The sequence below is a fragment of the Oncorhynchus nerka genome, linkage group LG9b (assembly GCF_034236695.1).
Source record: "Oncorhynchus nerka isolate Pitt River linkage group LG9b, Oner_Uvic_2.0, whole genome shotgun sequence".
Classification (NCBI taxonomy): domain Eukaryota; kingdom Metazoa; phylum Chordata; class Actinopteri; order Salmoniformes; family Salmonidae; genus Oncorhynchus; species Oncorhynchus nerka.
In genome coordinates, this window is record NC_088424.1 from 26,846,892 (window position 1) to 26,868,283 (window position 21,392).

The 21,392-nt window shown below is 40.8% G+C and overlaps 1 protein-coding gene across 4 annotated transcripts in view; it reads left to right on the plus strand.

Annotated features, from left to right (window-relative positions):
• The window catches only part of LOC115114523 (phosphatase and actin regulator 1-like), an 86,982-nt gene that overhangs the window by 47,271 nt on the left and 18,319 nt on the right, over positions 1–21,392 (plus strand). For all 4 annotated transcript variants that reach the window (XM_065013467.1, XM_065013468.1, XM_065013465.1 and 1 more), the window contains exons 3-4: positions 12,998–13,078; positions 20,484–20,690. In XM_065013467.1, the coding sequence (XP_064869539.1) occupies positions 12,998–13,078; positions 20,484–20,690 (288 nt within the window). The remainder of the gene's footprint in view (positions 1–12,997; positions 13,079–20,483; positions 20,691–21,392) is intronic.

Sequence of the window (21,392 nt, forward strand, 5' to 3'; positions counted from 1 at the left end):
CAATAGAAAACGTTACGGAGTTCCACTCACCATATTTTCAAGCATAGTGGTGGCTGCATCATGTTATGGGTCTGCTTGTAATCGTTAAGGACTGGTGTTTTTCAGGATAAAAAAACAACAATTGTGGTTGTCTGCTTTCCACTAGACACAGAGATGATGAATTCACCTTTCAGCAAAAAAATAACCTAAACAATATACATTGGCGTTACTTACCTAGACTGAATGTTCCAAAGTGTCCGAGTTAGTTGTGACTTAAATCTATGGCAAGACCTAAAACAAAATGCTTGTCTAGCAATGATCAACCAATTTGACAGGGCTTGAAGAATTCTGAAAATAATCATAGGCAAATGTTTTGTTCAACTACTGTCTCTAAGCTAGCTGTAGCTTTGATTTCAGTACTAGATTCATTCTCTGATCCTTTGATTGGGTGGACATGTGAGTTCATGCTGCAAGAGCTCTGATGGGTTTGAGGACGTCCTCTGGAAGTTGTCATAATTACTGTGTAAGTCTTTGGAAGGGGGTGAGAACCACGACCCTCCTAGGTTTTGTATGGAAGTCAATGTACCCGGAGGAGGACTGAAACGAGTTGTCCTCTGGCAACGTCATGGTACTACCCTACAATGTGCTGTTGAGGCTACTGTAGACTTTCATTGCAAAATACAGTGTTTTAAACAATTATTTGGTGAAGTGAATATTGTAAAATATGCTTTAGATAAATAACTATACTATTTCTATTTTTATGAAATTCACTTTTCTCCCTGGAGGAGCCTCCTCCACTGGTGTAGATTTGGTGAGACAAAATCCATTCCATTTTGAATTCCGGCTCTAACAAACCCTTGACTAATGTGGAATTAGTCAAGGGGTATAAATACTTTCTGAAGGAACTGTTAAAAAAAAATGTTTTAAAAGGGCAACTAAAAGTAATGCCACCAGAGATGCCACCACACACACTTTTTATTTAACTCGGCAAGTCACTGAACAAATTCTTATTTACATTGACGGCCTACCCCAGCCAAACCTGGGTGATATTGGGACTCCCAATCACGGCAGGTTGTGTTACAGCCTGGAATTGAACTAGGGTCTGTATTGACGCCTCGAGCACTGAGATGCGATGCCTTAGAACGCTGCGCCACTCGGGAGTGTTATCACTAGCGTACAAACCTTGTCCTGATCTTAAACACCGATGCTTCCCTTGCCTTAACTTCCAGATGTGAGAGCCACAACATCTGTGACACAAGACAGCATGAACATTTTTTTACTTTGGTTTTGTGAGGCTAACGGGTGAGTGAATTGCCTCGCTAAAAGCCTCACCTCGTCCCGGGGCTTGATACTGTAGGGAACGCTCGGTCTCCTATCTGGGTCAATTCGCAGCAGAATGGATTTCTCTCTAAAGCTAAGCGTAGCACTTGCAAGTCGATGCTGTTGGAGTGTATTCAATGATGCCAGTTTCATTTAATATGCTCTGAGAAGCATCTCTCCAATGAATTCATAATCCCCTCATCTTGGTGCAGATCATGACTAGCTAGCTTGGTCATGATTGCTAAGATTTACTGTGAATGGACTGTGGCAATAATAACTGACTTCACATTGTCACTTGTTCATGCTCTGGGTCTGAACCAACTCACACTAGTGGAAACGTAATGTAGCCTAGCCTACTGTTGATTTTTTTTTTTTTCAACATAATTCTGGAACAGGGCAACAAGTAGTGATTTACAACATTTTGTAGTTAGAAGCTGTTCAGTGTTCACAAAAAACATAAGTGTACAGTGATATCCTTTGTCCACATTTTTTAGAACTGCATGTTTGTGACAAACCTGAAGACCTAGCTGGCTGAGGTGTGTTGCAAATCAGTGTAATCATGGCAACGCAAGCAGAGTTGTCATCTTTTGGTAATTACTTTTTCATTTTGATCAAATTGAAATGTAATCACAGAACATGTTACTGCATTTTCAGACACAACCACCCTCTGACCCATTTTTACCTCAATGTTCAGCTTGGAATCATCTGAAATATTGTGACGCTAGTCTGTTCTGATTTATAAATTCAAGTCATGCTAATCGGAGTAACAATGTCTCTGCTGGGGAAAATAATGTAGCCGTTTTGATATATAGCTTATATAGCCTTATATGTTCTAAGGCTTAAAGTAACACCCACCCGTTCTATGAAATTACTTAAATTATAAATGTACTTTTTTGGGAAGGAAAACTGTTAAGTAGCTTCTGTGTTGGAATGGTGTGGGTGTACCCCAACAACAGAATGGTATGGGCGTATACTGGTGGTTTAAAAATATGAATTCATATTGTTGCTACCAGATCCACAAAAAAATAAAAAAAAATAAAAATTCTGGTGGTGCTACATTTGGCTGGCACAGCAAAGAACTACAGAGCTTGTGATGTGAAGGTAGAGAAAGATCAGTTTACCTTGTTAAACCAACTATATAGATTAATTTCTCACCACAGCCAACAATCACTAAACTAAATGTAGCTAGCAATAGTCTGACATAGTGCTGGGCGGTATACCAGTATTGATGCAAGGACCGGTTTGTTTTTACTTGACCTTCTATACCGGTATTTGAATGTTTGGTTTGTTAAATGTGTTACGCAGTGTCATGTCCATCTTTTATAGTTTACTTCGCTACTGGAGTCATCGCTCCACTCTCTCTATGCCGCTTTCCACACAGGTCTAGCCACGCCCCCTGTCACTCAAGGAGAGCATTTGATGTTCCTCAGCCACGAGACACTTGCGTTTAGTGTGCATGGTCAATGCAGCATATGCAACACTGTTGCTGACAACTTTGCAGTTGTCACTATGCTTCTTAATATGAATCTACTAGCATTAGTTTGTTTCTTACATCTGCAAACAGCTAGTTTCTTTTCTTAGCAAGTTGTTCCTAAATCTTGTTAGCCGCTAATGCTAATTGCTAGCAAATAAATGTACTGGGTAAGAGTAAGCGTAATTAAAAATAAGGCCCAGATTACTTGCCCATATTGTGCAGCCCTACATGGCAGTGTGTAAATGATATCAAATGCAGAAATTTGAGAAGTTGCATTCAACAGTATAAAACAATCAGAATGGAGAAAGACCCATTGAAATCACTTAAATTACAGACTGCTTAGCATGTTTGTATTCTTTCTCAAAACAGCAGAAGCGTCATTTCCATCAAACTTAACTGCTGGAAATGACAGAATGTGGAGGAAATGACAAATTCCTGTTATTACTTTTTACATTTTTTTTTTAATTGGGCTTATTTAATCATGTTTTAAATTACTTTAATCTCAAATGCTCCAAGGTGTGCACAATTGGAAAACTTTATTTCTTTGTGCTGTTTTGTGGCATCTTCTAAAAACAGAGGTCACCGACAGAAACAAAATAAAAAAAATGATCATATACGATACCAGGAACATCTGCAAAAAGACGGAGAGCATGTTGGAGCATGTTGTCCGGTCCTCTGGCAGTCTCTATGGGGGTGCCACAGGGTTCAATTCTCGGGCCGACTATTTTCTCTGTATATATCAATGATATTGCTCTTGCTGCGGGCGATTCCCTGATCCACCACTACGCAGATGACACCATTCTGTATACCTCTGGCCCTTCCGTAGACACTGTGCTAGCTAACCTCCAAACGAGCTTCAATGCCATACAACACTCCTTCTGTGGCCTCCAACTGCTCTTAAACACTAGTAAAACTAAATTCATGCTTTTCAACCGTTCGCTGCCTGCACCCACACACCCGACTAGCATCCACCACCCTGGATGGTTCCGACCTAGAATATGTGGACATCTATAAGCACCTAGGTGTCTGGCTAGACTGTAAACTCTCCTTCCAGACTCGTGTCAAACATCTCCAAGCCAAAAATCTAATCTAGAGTCGGCTTTCTATTTCGCAACAAAGCCTCCTTCACTCACGCCGCCAAACTTACCCTGGTAAAACTGACTATCCTACTGATCCTCAACTTCGGCGAAGTCATCTACAAAATAGCTTCCAATACTCTACTCAGCAAACTGGATGCAGTTTATCACAGTGCCATCCGTTTTGTTACTAAAGCACCTTATACCACCCACCACTGCGACCTGTATGCTCTAGTCGACTGGCCCTCGCTACATATTCGTCGCCAGACCCACTGGCTCCAGGTCATCTACAAGTCCATGCTAGGTAAAGCTCCACCTTATCTCAGTTCACTGGTCACGATGGCAACACCCACCCGTAGCACGCGCTCCAGCAGGTGTATCTCACTGATCATCCCTAAAGCCAACACCTCATTTGGCCGCCTTTCCTTGCAGTTCTCTGCTGCCTGTGACTGGAACGAATTGCAAAAATTGCTGAAGTTGGAGACTTATCTCCCTCACCAACATTAAACATCTGCTATCTGAGCAGTTAAACGATCGCTGCAGCTGTACATAGTACATCGGTAAATAGCCCACACAATTTACCTACCTCATCCCCATACTGTTTTGTTATTTACTTTTGCACACCAGTACCTGCACATGATCATTTATCACTCGAGTTAATCTGCTAAATTGTAATTATTCGCCTACCTCCTCATGCCTTTTGCACACAATGTATATAGACTCTTTTTTTTTTTCCTACTGTGTTATTGACTTGTTTATTGTTTACTCCATGTGTTAACTCTGTTGTCTGTTCACACTTATGCTTTATCTTGGCCAGGTTGCAGTTGTAAATGAGAACTTGTTCTCAACTAGCCTACCTGGTTAAATAAAGGTGAAATATATATATTATTTTTAATTAAAAGATACAGGGAGAAAAAAAGAAGGGAGAAGTGATGGATATCTCTGCGCTTACAAAGCGAGAACAAAGATGCAAGAAATGGAAATGTAACCAATGGAATAGAAGACAGACTATATAAAGAGAACAGTTGCAATGGAGACCTACCTATCAGGCAACAACACCTTAGTCACCAGATGACTTGCAGCCAGAACACAGGGCCATCATACCTGCCCTGATACTCCTTCCTCTTCTGCAACAGGAATGAGAATTCTAATACTTGCTGGAAGGACAAATGTTGGAAGGGGTCGCTCAAACAGATCTTTGCATGACAAATGTCAAACTTGATAAAGCTTAACGGAAAACTGAGAAATACAAAAAAAAGGTATGATCAACTGATGAAGAAAATGGATAGACCAGATTCCCCAAAGACAAAACAGAAAATGAAGAGAACTCTGAACTTGAAGGATTTTATTGTTTCAAAATGCCATCATTGCAGAGTTAAAGCAAAATTATCAAAAAATGCGTAATGCCAAGGACAAATAAGTGGCTTCAAAAATGCTTTGAGGCAACATCCTGAGAAAGTATGGCCTGGTCAAAGCTGCAAACAGAGCATTTGGATTTTCAGCAAAAGCAACGAGGGCAAATGAAAACAGGCCAACAAGTATTCAATACTCCAGGAACAAGCAGTGTAACATAATTAGCACAGCTGCAAGAGAAAATCACTAGATTATATGAACGTGATGTCAACAGTAGAGCAACAACTGGGGGAAAAAGGACACTTGCGGGAACAAGAAAAAAAAAAAGCAGAAGCACTTCTTGAATGGCACAATTCAGAACCTTTATCAGGATTTTAAGAGTGAATATTCAGAGATTAAAATGTCCTAATATGAATTCTTTAAAATACTTCTTTTTGGGTTGTCAAGGTTAGGGACACATGCCTCTACAAAACCCACGCCAACCTCCACTTCAGTTCATGGCGGATAAACTAAACTACAGTATCACAAAGTGATCAGCTGCAGCAACAATGACAACCTTATTGAGTCTTTGTGCTGTGAGAACCTGAAGAAAGAGTGCATGTACACAGTTCTCCCTTTTCCAAGCCAAAGAGCTTAAACATCTTGACTTTGATGCTGGTGAGCAGACATTGTGGTTTGAGTGGAAAAACCAAGCTGAAGAGAGAAATGAGGAAAAACAGAGGAAAACATGGAGAAGTTCACTGTACATTTGACAGTATAAGAAAAGGTGTGGGGCACACTGCATATTCTATTGGAGGACTTCTCCAAAGGATTGAAATAAGTTGGAGAAACAAATGTACAACATCTGACACCAATACTCCAAACTGAGAGAATTAAGAGAATCTGCGGAAAGAGGAGATCATTGTGCATATTGACTTTGCAGAGAACTTAGGGGCGCAACTTTCACTGGGGACGGGGGAATGCCCCCCTCCACATTCTGAAATTGCATTTTTGTCCCATCCAGTTTCATCATTTGAATGTGAGGCAACTGTGTGCTTTAGGACCATGCAGACACCTCCGAGCGGTCGGGTAGGATGTTGAGTGTTTATCCGACTGAATAATACACATTTATAATAATTATTTCACCCCCCCACTTCTAAAACCGAAGTTGTGCCACAGAGAACTACCTGTGTAAATACACCAGTTAAATCCAGGCAGTTCACTTTGGTGATTCTCACATGCAGGTGACCCTCCACACCTGTGTTGGACATACCACAAATGATACCGTTTCACTTTGCTCACTGAGCTCTTCTATGCGGATGACCCCTCTGCAATCTGGGTTCATCTCTCAAACACTGGCCTACTTCCTTGAGGTCTGCCCACTTTTGGAATCTTACTTTTTCTTAAATGAATTAAACGCTCTATAATGGTTGTTCAAAATGTTTGCAATAAAATGTTTTCATCTTTTTTTTTTTACATGTCATTTCCACCACTCATATTCTTAGGTAAATTAGTATATTATGTATAATTTAAAATTGATTTTGTTATATGGTTATCTCACAAAGTTTGGGTGGAAATATTTTTTATGATAAATATTTTCAGCTGTCAAAGGCAGGTTTATACATTCAGGAGTTGTGTTGAATTATTAATCTTAGGAGAACCTTAAAGCACTTGAATATTATTTTAACGCACGTTAATGTACAAATGTATAAGAAATTTTATAAAATTGTATGATATTTAATTTAACTAAAATGGATGTTTTAATGTGATGGAAATGACATTTGTCTATGGCTGTCTGAGGAAAAACAACAAATATATCAATTCCTGAATAGTACAATCACAGCCATTATCAGATATATTATTTCTAGACAAATCACAGACTATTATAATACTGGTAAAATGGTGTTTCAATACATTTTAATTTCTGAAAGCTTGCCAGGCCAAAGTGCCTGAAGTTGCAGAATCACCCATGTATGTGTTGCCACCCTAGGGTCACGCAGTACTCAAAGCAAATGTAGAACTTTTATTATTAAAAAACATACCGTCAAAACGTGTTTTTTATTTTTATAAATACTGTGTTAATATTTTGGCCATATCGCCCAGCCCTAGTCTGACAGACATTGTTTTTCAAACGTTGGCTAGCAGCAGTAATTATCCCATTATAAACCTCGCTCTCCCTCACTAATCAGTCTCGCCTAGCTCTTGGTCTGCTTCCTCAAATGCAACTATATTTTACCCAGGTTTATTGCCCACTTTAGTTTCAATTTAAGAAACATACTGTAGTTTTAATGAACCGCTAGCTTTTGAGGCATGTACTATTGAGGCAATAGTACGGTTACGAGATCTACCCAGTGATTTGTTTACATGTAGTAAATCTACACATTTTTTAAAAATGCTAGCGCTCACCTTATGTTAATGTTGAAATGCATATTAAGTTACACCAGGATAACATGAAGCAAACAAATTGTAACTATTTCAAGCAACATGTATTTTGAAATGAAATGAACCTTAATATTCCTTTCTGCACACCCTCATTATGGTGATATTTGACAAGGTCTCTGTCCTGTGCATGTCATCCTGAGGACTACCTTTATAACAAGGTTAGGGCTTTCACTAGCCCTTGACCATGACTCTGTTCCATTACATAAGTCATTGGATGACGGCGTCCTCTGTAGCTCGGTCTGAACATTAACATGCATCACTTGCGGTATGGTTATGGAAGCATAAGGACCTTTAACTTTCATATCACTGAGAAATCCTTTTCAAAAAACAATGTTCAATTGATACACACCTTGCTCGTGTTCCCACATTGCCATATTTCCATGTTAGAGCATTTGTTTACGGAAGACAAGAACACCTGTGCTTATTGGCTATCTAGCATGCTCCGAACACCTGTGTGTAAGTGTAACTCAGGGTAGTTTCGTCTGATGGAGACACCCATAGCTGTGTGGCTCTTTGCAAAACTGCTGATGAAAGATAAGGGCCGTATGTTTCGAAAGCCGTATCGCAAGTGAATATTGACATTTTAGAAACGTGAACTGTAGGGAGAAGCCAATATGCCGCCTAGAGTTTGAGCGCTTGCACCAATCCAAGGAGTCAAATCTAGTTGGCCTCAATTGTCTAATGAAAATCCTACACACTGATCTTTCCAGTATCAGCCTTTTTAGTTATTAGCAAATTATTTTCCACACGTACATTCTCAGATGCGAGTGCTTTTCCTATTTGTATCATTTCAAATGAAGAAAACATCCCAATGTAAAGTGTGAGGATTTGCTAATCCTGTTTCAGTGTAGAAATGACAAGCTACATGTACAAGTGCATTAGACATGCCCATGAAGCCAATACTAATCCCATGTCTGCATTTAGCATGTGTGTCATAAATAATCTCCCATCCACTGTCACCAAAAGGGTAGAGCACAGCTAGTGGAGGAAAGAGAAAAATACACTGACGAGTGACCACAGTGAATGGTCACTTTATGACTAACCGGGCTAGGATGCAAACCCTAATCAAATATTACACTTGTAGCTAGCATGCCAACCACTGGAGGGTTCATTTCTAGATGGGATCCATATTTTGTCCAATTTACATCAAGTTGATAAATCTTTTTTGCATTTTAGCTAATCCTAACCCATTTTATAACCTTAACCTGCCACGTTAACTATCCTAACCTGTTGTGTAAATTCTCTAAAACCTGTTAGGAATAAGTACATTCTGACAAAAGCTGGACCCCTTCTAGCATTAACCCCTCTAATGGTTGGCATGCTAGCTACAAGTGTCATTTGATTAGGATTTGCGTCCCGGCCCACTGGAGGAGGACTGTGAGTGTAGCAGAATTAAGTAAATCATTGCAAAAGGAAATCAGCTGAGATGCTTATGCTATTAAAAATCTAGATGCATTCATGATAGCCTACTACTCAAAGTATCAGGGGGATGACATCAGTGGCTACATCAGTGGTCACACCCCTCTCACCTATGCCACTGACTGTGACCAGCGTCAATGTAGCAGAGTTAAATACACAATGTATTCTGTGGGTGCTAGATCGACTCTGTTTGTCTGCGCTGCTGCCTGCTGAGGTTGAAGCAGAGGTCAGTGAGTGTAGCAGAGGGGTGAGTGCTAGGCTCTTTCTCAATTTATCCTCTCGATTCCTCTCCCCGCCTCCTAAAAACCCATTGGAGAAGGTCAGAGGGGAGGGACCTTAACCTCCAATACATTTGCACTGGGATGCGAGTAATCAAGGAAAGACCAAGTGAGACACAGCCCTAGTAGCCATCGTGGTGATGTCAGCCGCCCTGAGACTGAAAGTACTGTTATCCTAGACCAACCAAGATAATGGATGCTGCTTTGTGAGTATGAAGTGCTGTTGTGGACAGAGGTTGTATCCTAGGTCAGCCATACAGGAATTGTTACACCCACTAATAATCAAGGACATCCTCTGCAAGTCTGTAATATCAGACAAAATGAGTGACAACCAGATAAAAAACGGAATGTTCAATGACCAAACTATTACTTTAATCAAATAATCAACACTTTCATGTCATGCAAAGGACGCTTGTGTAAATGGTTTGTGGGTTTAGACATTCATCTGACTCTTAACAAGATTGAATAGTTAACGTGTCTAATACAAATAATATGCAGAATGTCAGGGCTGGCCTGGAACTGGTACCTGCACAGAGTAGCTAGAGCTCTATAAGCAAGGTTGGCCATTCATGTTCTAGGTCTATGCATTGTTGCTTAACAGTACTTGTGTAGCGCTACAACTGACTCGTAATAGTAAACCAATAGCATATAACCCATTTGGAGATATACCCTTCAATCTCTCCAGGACTTGGGACTTTCACAGGACTCTGTATCTGATGTTAGGAAACATAAAATAGACCAGGACTTGATACATTATTCTCAAGTGATAAATAACATTTGATATTTCTTTGCAATTGTTTTCGTATTGCATTGGCAGTTCTCTCTTTGGGACTGTTCATTGGCTAGCTTAGCTACTAGCTAGCTTAGCTACTAGCTAGCTAACATGGTTGTTTTTTTAGCAGGTCAAGCTATTTAGCTGACGTTACCTATAAGATGGTTAACCAAACAACTTACCCGTGTGCTACACATGGCGCTGCTAAAAATATTGTTAATGAGAAAACAACTAGACTATGTTAGCTAGCTGTTTACAAATGCACTTAAGTTCTTTGGGGTTCTGGGGTTCACTTCCACTCATCCTCAAAGCTGTTAAAGGTCTGCTATATACTCCAGCATTTTGGATTTGATATCAAATGTTTTATGAGGCAACATTACAGAATGTCCCCTTCTGTTTTTACCGTTTTAGAAATGAAAGCACTTGATATCTTGTCCCCCATTTTGAAGGCGTCATAATTATTTGGACAAATACACGAAGTGTATTGGAGTATAACATATTCTAACACGCAAGGACTGTATCAAGTTTGTGACTCAACATACTTGTTGGCTGCAATTCGTTTCGAATTATGTTGTGCCTCAATAGAAATGAATGGTAAATGTATTGTCATTGGAGTCACTTCTATTGTAAATAGGAATTTAATGTTTCTGAACACGTCTACATTAATGTGGATGCTACCATGATTATGTATAGTCATGACTTAATTGTGAATGATTAGTGAGATCCTACCACCCAAAAAATGCTAGCCTCCCCTGTTATTTGTAATGCGTAGAGTTTAGCATGTTTTGGGGGGTATGATGTTGCCGTGATTGGTGCTTTATCAAATGAGGCCATTTATCAAATGCAGACAAACACCCAGTATAGGGTGGGAGGCAGGGTTGTGCTCAATTCTGAATTTTCAAATTGACTCTCATTCAACTCATGAGTTGAACATTTTAATTGGCCACACTCCACAGGATGTATAATTTCAGTCACAGGAAGTAGAATTCAATTCTGTGCAATTCAAAGAAATTCCACTCAGTCGTAGAACATGCGTTTCATTGACTCTGACAGGTCACACTTCCAGATACATTATTTTGTGTAACTTTTCTCTGGAAACGATGTTCTTTTACTCTTAACCTTAGTGCTTAGAATAGCCACTTATATTTCCACCAACCATTTCATTTGTTTGGCTTCTTTTGTAAGGCTTTAGGGTCAATTGGAGGGTTAAACTAATGCATTCTGGGACATGTAATATTTTCCACATTGAACAAAATGTAGGTCATAATGAAACATAATAATTTACAATCTTTACGTACAGGTTTTGTTTTCCTCAATCATTAATTTCCAGTTTGTCCTGAAGATCCAATATTTTATATGCATGTATGTAACGACATGTCTGTTTTGTGTACAGTATGTATTTGTATAGACTACACCTAAATATAAATTAGAAGAGGCATTTGAATTGCAATTCTGTATCCTGTTTACTACAATTCAAGAATTTGAGTCTCAATTCTGAATTGAGCACAACCCTGGTGGGAGTATAAAAATAAATCAGTGCTTTTCTATTCCTCTGCCTGTGTGCTGTACTAGTAATGTAGGTGGATATCCTGCTCATGGCATTATATTTTGGTATAGAGGTCCAGTTCTTCAAAATATGTTTTTGCACACTGCCCAATTTCCACTTCTCCCATCCCCAACGAGCTTCTCTGGCTAGTCTTTGAAATTTGGATGGTGAATTAAAACCTCGATGTCCTGGAAGAGCTCATAATGTTGAACTTTATGTGATGTGACATATTAGAACACGGAGGTTCACTCTGACTGCATGCACTAGAGACTCACAACAGTTTCTGACCTTTTTTAAATGATTCTCATGTGTGCCTTCTGTTTGGGTTCTAGGTGTATTGGCCCTGTCCCCTACTGTCGAGAGAGCTGTAGCTCCTTATTACACACGCACCACATCTGCACACATACTATGCGTTTGAGTGCGCACATACACATAGTCTCACTTCCAGATTGTTGCACAGTGTGCTGCTCAAGTGTTTTTGCTGATCCTCATTTTACATTCTTAATTGGTTCCTTTGCTGGGGTAGATTTAAAAAATATATATATATATATATTATTACTAACATGACGGTAAACTGCCTCTGTTCAGCGCAGCGATAAATGGTTAAGTCCCTCAACTGCTGAGATCTAAATATAGAAGCATTAACTTTGGGACATGCCTTCCCGATGTGCTCATACATAATGCATTACTCTGGGAGGTGATGTTGCACTACCTTTTTGCCTTTTTTATTCTCATCATTCTCACAAATGAGGTTAACATCCTCCTTCATGCCTTTTGAAGATCTTCCTTGGCTTAAGGCTAGTGCTTTACAACTGGATTAGGTGTTCGTTTGGACTATTTAGAGGCCTCTTCAATGTTTCATTTCACTGCCAATTTTACATTGCTAATGAATTTGATGGGCAGTGGTCACCAGTTCATAATATTTTAGACTAAGTGAAAAGGAATATAAATAAAAAATAAATCACCTGTCCCTCGTGTCCCCATTGTGAATGTATGACCTCTTGGGAATGTAGTGTGATGCATAGGACCCATGATTATCAGTGCCCCCAGAGTGCTTATGGCATTAGGGTTCAGTCGCAAGTGTGCCAATCAATGTTGGGAACCTAGTGAACACATTTATAGAAATAACCAGGGGAAAATGTTTCAATATTTAACATATTGATTACATGGGTGATGCTGATCCCAAAATAAACCTCAACCTTGTTTTCCTAATCTTCTGATTTGGCTCCATTACAATCTGTTCAAAGATTTACTGCAGGTTTGATATCGAAGATAGTATTCCTGTTTTTCCATATACGAATGCTCATGCACACACACTCTTGATTTGATATATGATTTAACAATCATGTTTCCCCTCAGCGTTGGAGAGGAAGATGTCGGTAAGGCAAAGCAGAGAAGAGCTGATCAAGAGAGGTGTGCTGAAAGAGATCTTTGAGAAAGGTGAGATGCTTTCCTCATTCACTTCATGTGCCATAAAGAAATAATGGTTTTGGTCATCTCTCATCGTTTTGTTGAGCCTACAGTGAATGAGTGTGTGTGAACTGAGCTGTGTGAATGTGACTTGGGTGTTCTGCTCAGCTAAATGTCAAATTCCATCACTTTCAGAAAGTCATTCACTCATGATACATACATATTGAGTACCCAAAATATAGAACATTTAGCAGATTGAGACTGTGCGTATACTACTGGTCAAAAGTTTTTGGACACCTACTCATTCAAGGGTTTTTCTACATTGAAGATGTCAAAACTATGGAATCATGTAGCAACCAAAAAAGTGTTAAATCAAAATATATTTGAGATTCTTCAAATAGCCACCCTTTGCCTTGATGATAGCTTTGCACTCTCTTGGCATTCTCTCAACCAGCTTTGAGGTAGTCACCTGGAATGCATTTCAATTAACAGGTGTGACTTAAATTAATTTGTGGAATTTCTTTCCTTAATGCGTTTGAGCCAATCAGTTGTGTTGTGACAAGCTAGGGCTGGTATACAGAAGATGACCCCATTTGGCAAAATACAAAGTCCATATATGGCAAGAACTGCTCAAATAAGCAAAGAGAAACGATAGTCCATTACTTTTTAAGACATGAGGGTCAGGCAATCTGGAACATTACAAGAAGTTTGAAAGTTAATTAAAGTACAGTCGCAAAACGGGTCAAGCGTTATGATGAAACTGGCTTTCATGAGACCGTCACAGGAAAGGAAGACCCAGAGTTACCAGCCTCAGAAATTGAATGCCAAATAAATGCTTCAGAGTTCAAATAACAGACCCATCTCAACATCAACTGTTCAGAGGAGATTCTGTGAATCAGGCCTTCATGGTTGAATTGCTGCAAAGAAACCACTACTTAATGACACCAATAAGAAAAGACTTGCTTGGGCCAAGAAAAATGAGCAATTGACATTAGACCGGTGGAAATTTGTCCTTTGGTCTGGAGTTCAAATTGGAGATTTTTGGTTCCCAACCGCCGTGCCTTTGTAAGACCCGGTGTGGGTGAACGGATGACCATCGTGTATTTCCCACCGTAAAGCATGGAGGAGGAGGAGGTGTAATGGTGTGGGGGTGCTTTGCTAGTGACACTGTCTGATTTTATTTAGAATTCAAGACTCACTTAACCAGCATGGCTACCACAGCATTCTGCAGCGATAAGCCATCCCATCTGGTTTGGGCTTAGACGATCATTTGTTTTTCAACAAAACAATGACCCAACACACCTCCAGGCTGTGTAAAGGCTATTTGATCAAAAAGGAGAGTGATGGAGTGCTGCGTCAGATGACCTGGCCTTCACAATCCCCCAACCTCAACCAAATTTGAGATGGTTTGGTATGAGTCGGATCGCCGTGTGAAGGAAAAGCAGCCAACAAGTGCTCAGCATATGTGGGAATTCCTTCAAGACCGCTGAAAAAGCATACCAGGTGAAGCTGGTTGAGAAAAGGCCGAGAGTATGCAAAGTTGTCAAGGCAAAATGTGGATATTTGAAGAATCTCAAATATAAAATATATGTTTTTGATTTGTTTTTCACTTTACTTTTCTTGGTTACTACATGATTCCGTCTGTTATTTCATAGTTTTGATGTCTTCACTATAGTCTACAGTGTAGAAAATAGTAAAAATAAAGAAAACCTTGAATGAGTAGGTGTACTAAAACTTGTCTGTTTGTTTTGTTTTATCTAAACATGTTTTGGATCTGACAGAGGTTCTCCCCCCTGTTGGTCAGGATATCTTCTGAGGAAGTAGAAAGTCCATCAGGGTTTAAGAGAGGCTGTTAAATTGAGCTGATGGGTGAAGTAAGCATTCTGCCTCCCTCTCTGTGGACAACTTGTCAGAACACGAGCCAGTTTCCTAAACCATTGCTATACTACTGGTACTTACTGCTGGTTACAATAAATATAGAGCTGTTCGATCGGGCTCAATTCCGGGCTCTGGCTGGGCCACTCAAGGACATTCGGAGACTTGTCCCGAAGTCACTCTTGCATTGTCTTGGCTGTGTGCTTATGGTCGTTGTCCTGTTGGAAGGTAAACCTTCACCCCAGTCTGAGAACCTGCTCCAGAGCGCTCAGGACCTCATCAAGGATCTCTCAGTACTTTGCTCCATTCATCTTTCCCTAGTTTCCCAGTCGCTGCCACTAAAAAACATCCCCACAGCATGATGCTGCCGCCACCATGCTTCACCGTAGGGATGGTGCCATGTTTCCTCCAGACATGGTGCTTGGCATTCAGGCCAAAGAATTCCATCTTTTTTTCATCAGACAAAAGACTCTTGTTTCTCATGGTCTGAGTCTTTCTGGGCCTTTTGGCAAAACTCCAAGCGCGCTGTCATGTGCCTAATGCTGAGGAGTGGCTTCCGTCTGGACACTACCATAAAGGCCTGATTGGTGGAGCGCTGCAGAGATGGTTGTCCTTCTGGAAGGTTCTCCCATCTCCATAGAGGAAGTCTGGAGCTCTGTCAGAGTGACCATCGGGTTCTTGGTCACCTCCCTGACCAAGGCCCTTCTCGCCCGATTGCTCAGTTTTGCTGGGCGGCCAGCTCTAGGAAGAGTCTGGGTGGTTCCAAACTTCTTCCATTTAAGAATGATGGAGGCCACTGTGTACTGGGACCTTCAATGCTGCAGAAATGTTTTGGTACCCTTCCCCAGATCTGTGCCTCTACACAATCCTGTCTCTAAACTTTTTGGACAATTCCTTTGACCAGTGAGTGTGCAGAGTCACTGCAAGAGCCAGTGCAACAAAAAAATAAAGGGGTTTCAAAGCCAATAGTCTGGCCATTTAATTAATAATACATCTGCTGTCACTGGAGTAGCTTTATCTTTTTCCATTTTACCAATCCAGTCTCATCCTGGATAAGATGTTTGTTTGTTATTTTATATCACCACTGAACTCTTTTTGGGAAAATCCACTTTCTCTTTTATGCTGAAAATGATTTGTTCTGATTGTGGGGAATAGTTGCAAGTAGTTTTTATACTCGTCACTGAAGAACCTGAAATGAAGTATGACTTGAGTTATTGAACAGAGTAGGAGGTGCCTTGCCAGTGCTGCTGGCATAAATGGTTGATGTATGTTTTCTGGATGAAGGTCTTATGAGACTTGCCATTAGCTGTCGTCCAAAAGGGAAAATAGATTGAATTTCATTAATCAGAATTGATTTAATCACATCAGTTCCCAAAACATTTGTTAATCTCTCCTCTGATTTGGCTGCTGGCGTGTAATCAGCTTTTAACTGGCTGACACTGGAGTGGTGCTGCATGTGCCTGGATTTAATGTAACACCCCAACTGTCTGTCTCCAAACCCTCCTACTGTAGCACTCACATGGGAGTGTTGGTTAATGAAAATGACAGCGATAGTGATAATATAAGTTTTCTACAATAGGAATGGTTATTTTTGTAGTAGCCTACTGTGTTCCAAATCACCCTTCATCCTTTGTATTGGTAGCACCTGGGAAAGGGAGAGGATGGTCTGATCCCTCTCAAACCTTGTTCTTGTGTCGGAACGATTGTTTCTCAGCCTGATTTTGCTCATGCTGTATTAGGCTTACTCATTGCATCTCAGCTTTCGTGGTCCTTACAAACAACGGCCTCTTACCTGACAGTGTGCACGAGGAAAAGACTAAGTCAACCAAGACGAGTTGCACTACTGCAATTTAACTTGTGGTCATTTGACAGCCCATATGAGGTCTCATGTGTCATACATCAGTCTGTCTCTCTACCAGGTTTCCCAGTAACACCTCCAAGGTGATTCTGTCATTATGCAACCATTTCATAACTTTTTGATATGTGAGGATTTGGTCCAATAGAAGCCGTCAGACCTGAAGCGACGGGAACAAGGCGCTCTGGTGCGTTGCGGATGTCACAACAAGAAATGATGGGTGCAAAAACACCTGTGTGGGAGGATTTCTGTATGTTCTCACTGTATGTACAAAACATTAAGAACACTTGATCTTGCTATGAGACTGACTAGGTGAATCCAGGTAAAAGCTATGATTCCTTATTGATGTCACTTGTTAAATCCACCTCAATCAGTGTAGATTAAAGGTAGAAGAGAGGTTAATGAAGGATTTTTAAGCCTTGGGACAATTCAGACATGGATTGTGTATGGGTGCCATTGAGGATGAAGGGGTCATAAAAAATATTTAAGACCTTTGAACGGGGTATGGAAGTATGTGCCAGGCGTACCAGTTTGTGTCAAGAACTGCAATGCTGCTGGGTTTTCGACGTTCAACAGTTTCCTGTGTGTATCAAGAATGGTCCACCACCCAAAGGACATCAGCCAACTTGACACAAATCAAATTTGATTTGTCACATAAACATAGTTCGAAGATGTTAATGTGAGTATATCGAACTGCTTCTGCTTCTAGTTCCGACAGTGCAGTAATAACGAAGTAATTTAACAATTCCCCAACAACTACCAAATATACACAAATCTAAAGTTAAGGTGCAATAGATGGTATAAACTCCGCAAAAAAAGAACCCATCCCTGTCTTTCAAAGATACTTCGTAAAAATCCAAATAACTTCACAGATCTTCATTGTAAAGGGTTTTAATTACTGTTTCCCATGCTTTTTCAATGAACCATAAACAATTAATGAACATGCACCTGTGGAACGATTGTTAAGACACTAACATCTTACAAGCGGTAGGCAATTAAGGTCACAGTTTAGTACACTAAAGAGGCCTTTCTACTGACTATGAAAAACACCAAAAGAAAGATGCCCAGGGTCCCTGCTCATCTGCGTGAACGTGCCTTAGGCATGCTGCAAGGAGGCATGAGGACTGCAGATGTGGCCATGTCAATAAATTGTGTACTGAGACGCTTAAGACAGCGCTACAGGGAGACCAGACGGACAGCTGATCATCCTTGCAGTGGCAGACCACATGTAACAACACCTGCACAGGATCAGTACATTTGAACATCACACTTGCAGGACAGGTACAGGATGGCAACAACTGCCTGAGTTACACCAGGAACGCATAATCACTCCATCAGTGCTCAGACTGTCCGCAATAGGCTGAGAGAGGCTGGACTGAGAGCTTGTAGGCCTGTTGTAAGGCAGGTCCTCACCAGACCTCACCAGCAACAATGTCGCCTATGGTCACAAACCCGCCGTCGCTGGACCAGAGGACTGGCAAAAATTGCTGTTCACTAACGAGTCACGGTTTTGTCTCACCAGGGGTGATGGTCGGATTTGCGTTTATCGTCGAAGGAATGACCGTTACACCGAGGCCTGTACTCTGGCGCAGGATTGATTTGGAGGTGGAGGGTTCGTCGTGGTCTGGGGCGATGTCACTGCATCATCGGACTGAGCTTGTTGTCATTGCAGGCAATCTCAACGCTGTGTGTTTCATGGAAACAGAATTTCCATGAAACAGAATGTTACAATCTCTGTCTCTCTGGAAGGCAACCCTAGCTTGAATTTGGCCAGGTGGCCGTTTCATCTGCCCCTTCTGCGGTGTCATTGTTTTGAATCGCCTACTGGAATTAACTCCATATTCCTGGGTGGTGGTCTGAACTAGAGGTCGACAGATTATGATTTTTCAACGCCGATACCGATTATTGGAGGACTAAAAAAGCAGATTCGTCGGCCGAATTCTTATAATTAAAAATAAAAAATAAAAATGTATTTATTTGAAATTATTTTTATTTTATTTTTTTAAATATATTTTTTTAAATTATTTTTTTTTTTAAGCATTTTATGTATTTGTGATAATGACAATTACAACAATACTGAATGAACACTTTTAACTTAATATAATACATCAATAAAATCAATTTAGCCTCAAATAAATAATGAAACGTTCAATTTGGTTTAAATAATGCAAAAACAAAGTGTTGGAGAAGAACGTAAAGGTGCAATATGTGCTATGTAAGAAAGCTAACGTTTCACTTCCTTGCTCAGAACATGAGAACATATGAAAGCTGGTGGTTCATTTTAACATGAGTCTTCAATAGTCCCAGGTAAGAAGTTTTAGGTTGTTGGAATTATAGGACTATTTCCCTCTACCATTTGTATTTCATTAACATTTGACTATTGGATGTTCTTATAGGCACTTTAGTATTACCAGTGTAACAGTATAGCTTCCGTCCCTCTCCTCGCTCCTCCCTGGGCTTGAACCAGCAACACAACGACAACAGCCACCATCGAAGCAGCATTACCCATGCAGAGCAAGGAGAACAACTACTAGAAGGCTCAGAGCGAGTGACGTTTGAAACGCTATTAACGCATGCTAAATAGCTAGCCATTTCACTTCGGTTACACCAGCCTCATCTCGGGAGTTTATAGGCTTGAAGTCATAAACAGCGCAATGCTTGATGCACAACGAAGAGCTGCTGGCAAAACGCATGAAAGTGCTGTTTGAATGAATGTTTACGCGTCTGCTTCTGCCTACCACCGCTCAATCAGATACTTAGATACTTGTATGCTCAGTCAGATTATATGCAACACAGGACATGCTAGATAATATCTAGTAATATCATCAACCATGTGTAGTTAACTAGTGATTATGATTGTTTTTTATAAGAAGTTTAATGCTAGCTAGCAACTTACCTTGGCTTACTGCATTCGCATAACAGGCAGTCTCCTTGTGGAGTGCAACGAGAGAGAGGCAGGTCGTTATTGCATTGGACTAGTTAACTGTAAGGTTGCAAGATTGGATCCCCCGAGCTGACAAGGTGAAAATCTGTCGTTCTGCCCCTGAACAAGGCAGTTAACCCACCGTTCCTAGGCCGTCATTCAGTCTTAACTGACTTGCCTAGTTAAATAAAGGTATTTAAAAAAAAATGGCAAATCGGCGCCCAAAAATACCGATTTCCGATTGTTATGAAAACTTGAAATCGGCCCTAAATTAATCAGCCATTCCGATTAATCGGTCGACCTCTAGTCTGAACAGAGGATCTGCTTCGGGAAAGACGTATTCCTAGTTGTAATGTTTATAAGTTGACGTTGCTCTTATATCCAATAGTTTCTCAGCTGTATGTAATAAGATTTCCTGGGGTAAGAAATAATACAATAAAAAAAATAATGCATCGTTTCCTAAGAACGACCATCTCTGTCGGCTCCATGCTGTTCAGAGTCTGTGGGAAGCTTTAGAGTCAACATGGGTCAGCATCCCTGTGGAACACTTTCGATGCCTTGTAGAGTCCATGCCCCAACAAATTGAGCTTGTTCTGACGGCAAAGGATAGGTGCACCTCAATATTAGGAAGGCGCTCCTAATGTTTAGTGTACTCTGTGGAGCACTATCATATATCATTCATGTTCACCTGCATGATGCAGCACATTAGTTCTCTTCACCTTTGTAGACCGTCCATTTCCAGTTGTCTGTCCATTATATTTATAATTGGTGTCTTTCTCCAGCAACCGTGGAGTTCCGATCCTCGATGGAGGGTGGAGTCTGCACTCGGGAGCCCTCTAGTATGAAGTCGTCCATGGTCCTGCCTTCCAAGAAATCTGTTGGTTTCCCCAGCAATGTTCAGGACAACGTCGCCAAGACCCCCATGTACCACAAACAGCCCCCTGCGCTGCCCCCCAAACCTTTCAACAGGATCCCCAACCACAGCACAGGTAAGCACACACACCAACTACAGCGACCCTGCCACTGATGCCCCTTGTTAGACTAATACAAAGGCACTGTTAATGTACCAAAGACATGTGAAACCCACAACGAGATTTCCTGATCTCCTTCAACAAAGGGAAAGTGGATTGGATGGTGTCAGTCAGGCTCTTCCTGTAGCTGTCTCCCCTGAGAGTGAGGAAGGACAAACACAGGTGTACACTTAAGGCCCAGACCTGTCAACAACTGGAACATTGGGACAAGCGTTTTTACATACAATGTAATCATGTTTGGCACTGAATCCCAAGATAGACGATTGACTGAACTGGCAAATGGCTTACAGTACAGAGCTCTGAGACACACACACACACAGTGAAAGTTTGTTCAGTCAGGTATGTAGTTGAATAATCATAAACCTATTGTCAGTAGACACATGTGCGCACACACTGTCTGTGCGGATGGAGAGATTAGTGTCATTAAGTCCCAGTGTAGCCAGGTCAGCTGTTGTCTGCCCGTCTGTGCTAGAAGTGGCAATAGCCTAATCTAAGTCTCCCTGCTCAATCAAACCTGGGCATTCTACTGTATACTGTCATGTTGATCTGCTCTATCCAACTGTTGCCCGTCTCTTACAATATGGCTTGGTGATTGTGCTTAGAGCCCTGCGCTTTCCCTGGTCAGGACACACTAATCTGTAGTCCTACTTATACTTACCA